The 11,696-nt window shown below is 39.4% G+C and overlaps 1 protein-coding gene across 1 annotated transcript; it reads left to right on the top strand.

Moving 5' to 3' along the window:
• The first annotated feature begins 405 nt into the window (after positions 1-405).
• On the top strand, positions 406-1,404 carry LOC140014129 (uncharacterized). The gene has a single exon (XM_072064530.1). The coding sequence runs from the start codon at positions 406-408 to the stop codon at positions 1,402-1,404; it is 999 nt and encodes a 332-aa protein (XP_071920631.1).
• Positions 1,405-11,696: the final 10,292 nt, after the last annotated feature.

The following is an 11,696-nucleotide window of genomic DNA, read 5'->3' as shown; positions in this document are numbered from 1 at the left end:
CCATTTCGTTGTTTTTTTTGCTTGCATTCATGTGCCTTAGCAATAAGAGGCCTCTTTAGCTCTCTTTTAGTGACTTACCCACTAGATATCTCACATGTTTAAATTTCAGTTATTACACTTAATTTTCAATAAGTACATTTCATTTTTAGACCTTTTCCCCCCGATGCATTATTTATGTCCTTTAGACCATATTTGTCACATATTTACATCGCCTTAATAAATGGCATCATGCATTAAATCTTAGAAGGAATGCCATTTAGGCAATTCCATGTTAGGGATAAGCCAACTCTATAATTCCATGGGTATTTAACCCTATTTTTGGGATCTGCACGTTTACCCTTTTTGCAAAATAGCCTAAGGGGTAAAATCCCAAGGTAACGGTATCTAAGTGAATTCCCCATCCAGATGACGCAGTGTCGAATGCTCAACCAAGTCCCCCGAGAGCTGAATCAGTGGAAGAATAACCTATCTTATGAGATTGGAGGGCTATTCCAATATGTGGGGCATCTACCAAGCCTTGTCGACATAATACCCAACGTGTCTGCTATCCAAGCATTGATCAATTATTGGGATCCGGATGCCTCAGTTTTCCGGTTTGGAATGTGCGAACTCACCCCAACCCTAGAAGAGTTAGAGGGATTGTTGCAAGTACCGGAAAAAGGCAGTCCTATGATATACCCGAGTGGGGGAACGAGAGAGCAGTTTTGCAGATTTTTGGGATTGAGGAACAATAGCTTAGACCAACACCCCGACGCTAGATCTTGTCCACTGAGGTTTTTATATGACCGGTTTGGGGAAAAGGAGTCTTTTGAGGGCCATCAGATCGATTTCTTTATAACAATGGGGCAATGGGAAGAGAAGCGTGTGCAAGCTTTTGGTTTGGTTTTGATCAACTTATTGTTATTCCCTCAAAGACATGGAAAGGTGACATTTGCAACAATCAACATGATTCAAAGTCTTTTTTTAGGAATTCGTGGAACGACACCAACTTTGATACCCATTGTCATAGCGGACATCTTCTCAGCCCTTACCAATTGCCAAAGGAAAGGGGGTTTCTTCTATGCTTCAAATTTAATACTTCAAATGTGGATCATGGAACATTTGGCGAAGAGATCACTTAACCCTTTGGGTTCTTGTCTCTTAGTTGAGAATTGGATTGATTCACATCGAGAGAGAGTCAGCCGCTACTACCGCGTGATGTCGTCAAGCCAGTTTATTGAGGAGTTCAACAATTTGACACCAGAAAAAGTGCAGTGGGTTCTAGATTGGACTAGGGTTAGAGACCCAGCTTTTAGGACCACTCAACATGACTTCATCCCTCTAGCTGGAGTTAATGGTCTAGTCGCCTATATTCCACAAAGGGTTATGAGACAGTTTGGATGTAACAGCCCCACTTTCCCCTAAGGCAAACCAAAGGGGTTAGCGGACTGCCTGCCCAGCTCTCGCCAGGACTACGGATCAGTTAACGTCGATCTAATGCGCTCCGGAGCTTACCAACGCGCGCAAATAGGTCAAAATCACAAAATAAAAAAAAACGAAAATCGAAGCCGCGATGAACAGTAGAGGACACGTCAGAATCCGGCCGGATTTGGCCCTTTCCTTTTTCAAAATTTTTTTTTTCTTTTTTCCGTTTGAAACGCGTATCAGTTCGAAATCCAACCAAGCATCGACCAAACATATATATACATTGGAAACCAACATTTGCAAGCCAAGACGGCATATCAAATATTCAACTAGTTCATACATGTACAAATAACCATTTACAAGCCAACCATTGGTTGCAACAAAACACTTAGGGTTTTCACCCTCAAGGAGCTATTCAAAATATACATTCACATGAGCTCAACTTGAACCAACTAGCACATTCTTTCCAAAAGTGGTCATTTTCCTGTAAGGAAAACAAATGGCACGGTATGAGCTAAAGCCCAGTGAGCAACTATCACACAAAAGTAGTCAAGATCACATAATCATAACCGTTCAGTTCAAATATGCAATTAAGAGATAAATCAAACCAGTGAAAGGATACGGTTGGCTCTCAAGAGCCCATTTCCACACTTGCAATCTTGATCCAACCTCATTGACCCTCCGTCAATGTTAAAAGTACCAAAACCGTAGACCTCACTTTACTTCCTTTCCTTCCACCAATCATACCCCAACCGGGCCCGCACTCCTTTCAGTCACTTTTGGTAATACTCGAGTATACCGGAACCAAGAGTCTCATTACTACAAGGTTCCTCAGTACAGTCCCCGTGGCAAGACAATTTTCACGACCAATCTCTCGCCGGCTCGATCCAATTGACTACCAAACGGGGTTGAGCTCAGTGATACAGTAAAGCCGTTGGACATTCATCCAAACGACACCAAATCAGTTTCCATGAGTGGAATTCAGTATTTCATATAACCAGTACAATATTTCAGTAAAACAGTCAATAGCCATGAATAAAATCACAAGGGGTGAGGGCGGTCAAGTACACCCTCACCTTAATCACTTCCAATAAGCAAATAAGCCTTCAAGGCATCAATTACACATATAACAAAGCCACATTGTAACATTTAAGTGAGTAGTATACTCACAAATCAAATAAGTGCTATTTCATGCACTTCCGTCAGGGGAATGTCGTGAACCACCGTCACGCCCTAGAACAAGTAAACAAATGCAATGAGACTCGATAACGAGTCATATAGCAATGCCAATCACAACCCCAATAGGGTTTTATAAACATATACAAGCATGATAGCAAACCAGGAATTAAGAAAGGCCTTAAACTTAGGCCTTGGAAAGAAAACCGGATTCGACCTCATAATGCGGTAATGGAACAACTCTCACTACGATTATTGGATGGGGGTGTAAGACCCACCGCTTCGAAGCTATGGAACAGGGCTACAACAATGAAGAAGGTCACTCAATCCAGTTCCTAGCTTAAATAGGTCGAAAATGCCAAATACTATACCAGAATTACCAAAACAGGTTTGCAAATCACACAAAACTGTAATTACTATAACTTAGTCTATACAAGTCCAAATGCCGAAATTCCAAAGGAATATGTTAGCTAAGACATCCAGCTACATTTCATCAGAAGACACCAACAACTAAATCCAAACCAATTCCAGTCAAAATGGCCAATAACCAGTACAGTTTTCGCATTCTGTCCAAAGCAGAACAGCTACAGTAATTTCGTCATAACTCATTCCACATTAATCCAAATGACCTGAAATTTTACAGGCACCTCAAACACATCAATACCTACAACTTTCATGTTTTGAGCAAAGTCAAATTCGGCCTCTAACCCTATGATCCAAAACCAGACAGAATTTGGGATTTAAGAACCCTAACTTTTCAGTTTTCATTCCAAATCCAAAATTGGTTGCATTTATCCACATTTCACACCCACTAGAGTTATTATAGGCCATTGCCAATCATCACAAACAACCACACCATCATAATCCAATTAAACCAGAAAAATCATCAATAAATGGAAAACTTCACCAAATCACTTCAAGTCAAGATAAAAACCAGAAATTTCAGCACTTTAATCACTAATAAGCATAACTTAAGCATCATTAGATGTAGGAGGAAGATACACACACCACTCACCTAGTAACAAGAGAGGTAGAGGTGTTGGACACCTTAGCTCTTCCAAAAACTTCACCAAATCAACCACTAACACCAACTAGAAAGATTTTATGGAGTAGAAACTAGTTTAGTTGGTTGAGTTATGGATTGAAGCAAGAAGAAATCAAGACTTGAAGAGGTTTTCTTCCTTCCTTGAACTTGAGAGAGAGGGCCGGCCAACAAGAGAAGAAAAATTGTGAATTTTATGCAATTTTTGGATATTTAATCCTTTGGTCAAAAAGTCAAAATTGTGAATAGTAAATCTTAAAGGAAAACCAATAACATGGTGACACTTGTCACTCTATTTAATGCATTCTTATCACTTCTTTTCTCTCTCACATCAATCACTTCACACACTCTACTTATCTCTTAACACCCGATAAAATTTACACAGTATCCGGAATTTAACCTAATTGGCCGAATTTTTTCGAACTTTTCGCACTAGTGGGTCCCACGTCCAGTATATATTCTTAATTTTCTAAAAACTCACCAATACTAGAAAAATCATCTAAAAACTATAATTGCTCATAAAATCAACCCAGAAAAAGTTTCTAAGCCAGAAAATGCAAAAATTATGCAATTAAGGGAACTAAAACCCTAGGAAAATTTTTAGGGTATTTACGGGTTCTCACACTCTCCCCTCCTTAAAAGAATGTCGTCCTCGACATTCCACCTGTACTAATCAGATCAAATATCCCTCAAGAGTCACTCGAGCCTTCTAACTAATATAGATCCGGTCAAGATATCGCTCAGAAACCAATAAAGCATTGGGATTCAATCTATTCCAACTTGTATTCACCAGGTCCAATTTGTTTTCCCCAAAGTCGGCCAAATACTAAAAATCATTCGAATCTCACTTATCGTTATTCATGATCCAGGAAAGCATGGCCTATATAATCCAAGTACTACATATCACGCCAATCCAACCTATCAAATGGTCATGGTTCAATAGGGAGTTAATCACGTACCCAAATAAAACAGGCAAAAGGCTTGAAATCGGACGCAAGGTCCCAGATATTTGGAAGAAATTCAGGGTATAGTGATGCTTTAGATGAAAATTCATCTCTGGTGGTGCTGGACAACATAACAAGCTAGCACAACGGCTATGCTTCACCAAAGAATTTCAGTTCAGTAAGTTGGCCCTGGTGGTGCTGGACAACACAACAAGCTAGCTCAACGGCTAAACTTCACCAAAAGCCTCAGTGCAAAATGTCATCCCTGGTGGTGCTGGACAACACAACAGGCAATGCCCCACCAGAGAGGTTCAGTTCAACCGCTACAAAAGAGTAGTAGCCGGTCTACAGTCACACCAGTACGAATAAGTTCAAGAGTAGGGTCAAAGCAGAGCCAAATACTTCAGGTTCATGGTGCATGAGCACGAATAAAAGTATAAGTTCAAGTTCAAGTGCAAGTTCAAGTTCAACCTCAAGGATCATGAGTACGAGTAAGAACACAATGGTCTAGTCTCTGTCCAGCCAATTCACATTCTTAAGCAGTCACAAATTCAAATCCACATTAGGTATGTAAGGCCACACTAGCCTAAACAGGTTCAAGTCTCAAGTAAGCTCAGTCTAATCGGTTCCAGACAGTTCGAGTTCTCTTACCAACCCAATACAATACTTTCGGAGTTCAAATTTCCATAAAAGTTGGAATATGGTCACAAAACCAATCATAATATATGTTGCGCACAAGAAAATCTCACCAAGTTTCCGACTAGGTTAATCCATTATACACCAGTAGATCTGATCTTCGGATTTATTTTCGGTTCATATTCAGTACTAGGGACCTAATAAATTACATGAAACTATCCATCAATTTCTCCCATGAATACGGAGTTGGCTAAACCCTCGGTCATAATGCTTTACTCCCAGTCCTGCTACCCTACTTAATAGAAGTCTATAATCACAGGACAAGGCATAATTAAGCATCAAAAAGCTTAAGACATATACAAGGTATAACAATTTTTGAATCAGGACATGATTCTTTACAGGTATCAAAATTATAGCACGAGCCAAAAGTCACAAAATAAGGCCAATATGTCAGATATTGTATATAGGCAATTAAGTGTCACAACAGATAAAAGCTTATGTAAGCAGGATACCAAAGTCTCAGGACGTGCACCACCCTTCCTAGGTCTATAGTTAAACCAAAGGGTCCAATTATTGCTAATTTCAATCAAATCACATACCCTTACGCAATTAGATCCAATAAAGCCATAACACCAGCTGAAACCAAGATTATCCATTCGAAGTTAAAAATCTGAAATAAACAAGCGACCAGCAAAAGCACCATCATCTCCAAGAATAACCAATCTTAGGTTCTATAGTAAAGTCGCAAGTTCCATGTTCAAACCCAAGAAATGAATACAACTCGCAAACTAACGTGCCAAATGGAACCCAAGTCAATTCACACTAACTTCGTACTCTTGAATACAGTCACTCTATATCTCAAAGTTGCCTCAGTCCGTACATTTAAAATTGGCTCACTCTTCTTGAAAGTCAAGAATTTTAAAACATAAGAAAAGTATTTAAAGTAATCAGAAATCTTATCAAGTTCAAGATTCACAATGTTAACCATAAGCTTGCCATTCTTTCAAAAATTCAGGATATATATATATTTTCTTCGTGTAAAGCATGCACAATTTCAAGTGTGAGACTACACTAATATACAATCAAGGGGAAAACTTAGTTTAGAAATTGTTATCCTGGTATTAACCCATCATATACAAAATTCAACAACTCATCAGTTATTCACTAATTTTCAAATTTGAAATTCAAGTAAAATTCACCTTTTTACCAAAATCAGGAAAATATACATATTTAAAGCATATATATCTTATTTCCACTCATCGCTTACAAATAAAACTAGTACATCCTAGTTTTTCTTCAAAATCCCAAAACAGAATTTCTTTAGAAGGTATGTGGGCAGAAAATGCATTTAAACACATTACACGTACACATAGCCCACATAACCAGGTTAAGCAATCATACGGAACAGTCAGTCAATTACATACGAAGTCATTGCATGAAACAATAGGGTCCTCAAAAGTACTTTGAACAACTAGGTCACAAGTGCAAAAGAACTCACGAAAAGGTTTTCCCCTTCTAGGGCTTCGTCCAAATATTTATATCTTAAGCAAGGTCGATCACGCTTAACCATACCCGAACAAACCACACGAAGTTCCATAGAATCGCCTTTCTAGTTCACCAAATCTTTTCTAACCTAGGCCCCCATATCCTTCGTATCCGGGCGCAAGAATCTTGTCTAAGATAGTTCACATCTCGAGCCGGCCGGTCCCAAGAGTAAACCATCCTTATTAAAGATTCCTACCCGACATACGTACCTAACTTCCTCGAGTCCCATGATAATGATTCGTACACTTATCACATGCCCGGTTCATACCTTACGCTCAAACGAGCACTTAGACATATTCGTGAAATTAGGACCACAACACCACTTGGCCCAGTCTCACTCCGCGCAGAGACCACGCGAAGTGGCTCTGATACCACTTGTAACAGCCCCACTTTCCCCTAAGGCGAACCAAAGGGATTAGCGGACTGCCTGCCCAGCTCTCGCCAGGACTACGGATCAGTTAACGTCGATCTAATGCGCTCCGGAGCTTACCAACGCGCGCAAATAGGTCAAAATCACAAAATAAAAAAAAATGAAAATCGAAGCCGCGATGAACAGTAGAGGACACGTCAGAATCCGGCCGGATTTGGCCCTTTCCTTTTTCAAAATTTTTTTTTTCTTTTTTCCGTTTGAAACGCGTATCAGTTCGAAATCCAACCAAGCATCGACCAAACATATATATACATTGGAAACCAACATTTGCAAGCCAAGACGGCATATCAAATATTCAACTAGTTCATACATGTACAAATAACCATTTACAAGCCAACCATTGGTTGCAACAAAACACTTAGGGTTTTCACCCTCAAGGAGCTATTCAAAATATACATTCACATGAGCTCAACTTGAACCAACTAGCACATTCTTTCCAAAAGTGGTCATTTTCCTGTAAGGAAAACAAATGGCACGGTATGAGCTAAAGCCCAGTGAGCAACTATCACACAAAAGCAGTCAAGATCACATAATCATAACCGTTCAGTTCAAATATGCAATTAAGAGATAAATCAAACCAGTGAAAGGATACGGTTGGCTCTCAAGAGCCCATTTCCACACTTGCAATCTTGATCCAACCTCATTGACCCTCCGTCAATGTTAAAAGTACCAAAACCGTAGACCTCACTTTACTTCCTTTCCTTCCACCAATCATACCCCAACCGGGCCCGCACTCCTTTCAGTCACTTTTGGTAATACTCGAGTATACCGGAACCAAGAGTCTCATTACTACAAGGTTCCTCAGTACAGTCCCCGTGGCAAGACAATTTTCACGACCAAGCTCTCGCCGGCTCGATCCAATTGACTACCAAACGGGGTTGAGCTCAGTGATACAGTAAAGCCATTGGACATTCATCCAAACGACACCAAATCAGTTTCCATGAGTGGAATTCAGTATTTCATATAACCAGTACAGTATTTCAGTAAAACAGTCAATAGCCATGAATAAAATCACAAGGGGTGAGGGCGGTCAAGTACACCCTCACCTTAATCACTTCCAATAAGCAAATAAGCCTTCAAGGCATCAATTACACATATAACAAAGCCACATTGTAACATTTAAGTGAGTAGTATACTCACAAATCAAATAAGTGCTATTTCATGCACTTCCGTCAGGGGAATGTCGTGAACCACCGTCACGCCCTAGAACAAGTAAACAAATGCAATGAGACTCGATAACGAGTCATATAGCAATGCCAATCACAACCCCAATAGGGTTTTATAAACATATACAAGCATGATAGCAAACCAGGAATTAAGAAAGGCCTTAAACTTAGGCCTTGGAAAGAAAACCGGATTCGACCTCATAATGCGGTAATGGCACAACTCTCACTACGATTATTGGATGGGGGTGTAAGACCCACCGCTTCGAAGCTATGGAATATGGCTACAACAATGAAGAAGGTCACTCAATCCAGTTCCTAGCTTAAATAGGTCGAAAATGCCAAATACTATACCAGAATTACCAAAACAGGTTTGCAAATCACACAAAACTGTAATTACTATAACTTAGTCTATACAAGTCCAAATGCCGAAATTCCAAAGGCATATGTTAGCTAAGACATCCAGCTACATTTCATCAGAAGACACCAACAACTAAATCCAAACCAATTCCAGTCAAAATGGCCAATAACCAGTACAGTTTTCGCATTCTGTCCAAAGCAGAACAGCTACAGTAATTTCGTCATAACTCATTCCACATTAATCCAAATGACCTGAAATTTTACAGGCACCTCAAACACATCAATACCTACAACTTTCATGTTTTGAGCAAAGTCAAATTCGGCCTCTAACCCTATGATCCAAAACCGGACAGAATTGGGGATTTAAGAACCCTAACTTTTCAGTTTTCATTCCAAATCCAAAATTGGTTGCATTTATCCACATTTCACACCCACTAGAGTTATTATAGGCCAATGCCAATCATCACAAACAACCACACCATCATAATCCAATTAAACCAGAAAAATCATCAATAAATGGAAAACTTCACCAAATCACTTCAAGTCAAGATAAAAACCAGAAATTTCAGCACTTTAATCACTAATAAGCATAACTTAAGCATCATTAGATGTAGGAGGAAGATACACACACCACTCACCTAGTAACAAGAGAGGTAGAGGTGTTGGACACCTTAGCTCTTCCAAAAACTTCACCAAATCAACCACTAACACCAACTAGAAAGATTTTATGGAGTAGAAACTAGTTTAGTTGGTTGAGTTATGGATTGAAGCAAGAAGAAATCAAGACTTGAAGAGGTTTTCTTCCTTCCTTGAACTTGAGAGAGAGGGCCGGCCAACAAGAGAAGAAAAATTGTGAATTTTATGCAATTTTTGGATATTTAATCTTTTGGTCAAAAAGTCAAAATTGTGAATAGTAAATCTTAAAGGAAAACCAATAACATGGTGACACTTGTCACTCTATTTAATGCATTCTTATCACTTCTTTTCTCTCTCACATCAATCACTTCACACACTCTACTTATCTCTTAACACCCGATAAAATTTACACAGTATCCGGAATTTAACCTAATTGGCCGAATTTTTTCGAACTTTTCGCACTAGTGGGTCCCACGTCCAGTATATATTCTTAATTTTCTAAAAACTCACCAATACTAGAAAAATCATCTAAAAACTATAATTGCTCATAAAATCAACCCAGAAAAAGTTTCTAAGCCAGAAAATGTAAAAATTATGCAATTAAGGGAACTAAAACCCTAGGAAAATTTTTAGGGTATTTACGGGTTCTCACATTGGATACCCGCAAAGCATTCCTATGGTACAAGGGGTTGAAGATCTCAGATTGGGTACGGTGACCGAGAGTTGAAGTATGGTATTAGAGGCTTGGGGAAATTTGCAAGGTCTTGAGAATTTGCAGTTGGAATTGGTAAACAAGATGGCACCTGCAGTTATGCCTGGGTACAATGAATGGATCAAACAAAGGGTGGAACATGATAGGGCAAGGCAACAATCAGCATCAGCCAGTCCCTGTAAGTCCCAAAGACAACCAAGAGGGGGGGTGAATTGGGTTGATTAAAATCCTAACCAAATTTATGCACTTTTTCTTTAATAAAAATTTACCTTCTTTTCTAGTAATGATTAACCAAGTAGGTTAGAAGACAGGAGCAATATTGATCAGAAAAATAAGTATAGAAAAGCAATGAGAATTTTATTAAACAGAAAAGTAAAATAGGGAATCAAACCAGGTGTCTACCAAGCTATCCTCAAACTTGAAGACCAAACACTAGGAAGAGCAACTTCTCTTTGATGAAAGAAGATCAACTAGATGTACAATGGAGGGAGCACTTCCTCCTTGCCCTAAGCCTCACTTAGTCAAGCTAAGAAGTTTTACAATCACTCAGAAAACCCTCAACAAAGCTACACTAAAGATCCTTTCAACCACAAAAGAAATGCTCAACAGAAATTGACACCACTTTAATACAAATCTGCTTTGGAGACTATTTTCTAGCTAAAATATCTCTTGAGAACTTGTAAACAAAGTGTGCAAAAGTCTCTACTTCGTTCAGACCAGTTTGATTTTAAAGGGAACCAGAAATGGGCTTCATCAATGCTTCCAACGGATAGAAGGCAGCTGAAAAGTCAACTAGCCGTTGGGGCTGTCGGACGTCCGACGATCGAATCATCGTCCAAACCAATCGTCCGATGATAGGCATGTTGAGGTTCGGACGTCCGATGAGTTTTTTTGTCGTCCGACAGCACAGCGTCCGACCTTGGGCCGAGAGCTAGCAAGTTATCTTGGAATTTTTCGGACGTCCGATCTGGTTGATATGCGTCCGAGGTGTGCGTCCGATCCTTTCGGACGTCCGATGCTCCCATATGAGCGTCCGACAGAGCTTCCTTCCTGATGTTCTTCATCCTTTCGGACGTCCGACAGATTCCTTTCGGCCGTCCGACCTGATTGTCCTGTTTTTGCTTCACATTTTGGTTGTTTCGCTTTTGATGACATATTCGAACCTGATTCTTGGATAGACAAAAACACTTGTTTTCGAAGAAGGTTAGATAAACATTTCAAAGTGCTAAGAATGACACACAAGACACACTTAAAAGACAGTATCTTTGATCGGAACAAAACAATTACTAAATTCATTTATATTATTTCAATCTTGTTTGCCACATCCAAAGCATCGTAGACTGGAGTCAATCAGACATATGCTTTCCTTGTTCCATCAGGCCTGATCAAAGTGTTCACTTTCTTGGTCTGTATAAACGAACTTTTGTGATCATCAAAACCAAGAATAACATTCTCCCCCTTTTTGATGATGACAAAACAAAAGTTTGAAATGAAATTTGATGATTGCAATGAAAACTCCCCCTTTCAAAATAGACAAGAACTCCCCCTGCCTTAGTGAATCATAAAAAGTTTGAAAACCACCCCCTCACTAGACTGCCCAACCGAGTTTAGACAATTATCCAAAAACATGACAATTAAGCAACTCACA

This window comes from Coffea arabica, chromosome 9c (genome assembly GCF_036785885.1).
Source record: "Coffea arabica cultivar ET-39 chromosome 9c, Coffea Arabica ET-39 HiFi, whole genome shotgun sequence".
Taxonomy (NCBI): Eukaryota; Viridiplantae; Streptophyta; class Magnoliopsida; order Gentianales; family Rubiaceae; genus Coffea; species Coffea arabica.
Note: the sequence above shows the minus strand (reverse complement) of the source record. Positions and strands in the feature narration are given on the sequence as shown.

Excerpts from the sequence above, each read along its gene's own strand:
- LOC140014129 (XM_072064530.1), top strand. The coding sequence starts at position 406 with ATGACGCAGTGTCGAATGCTCAACCAAGTCCCCCGAGAGCTGAATCAG.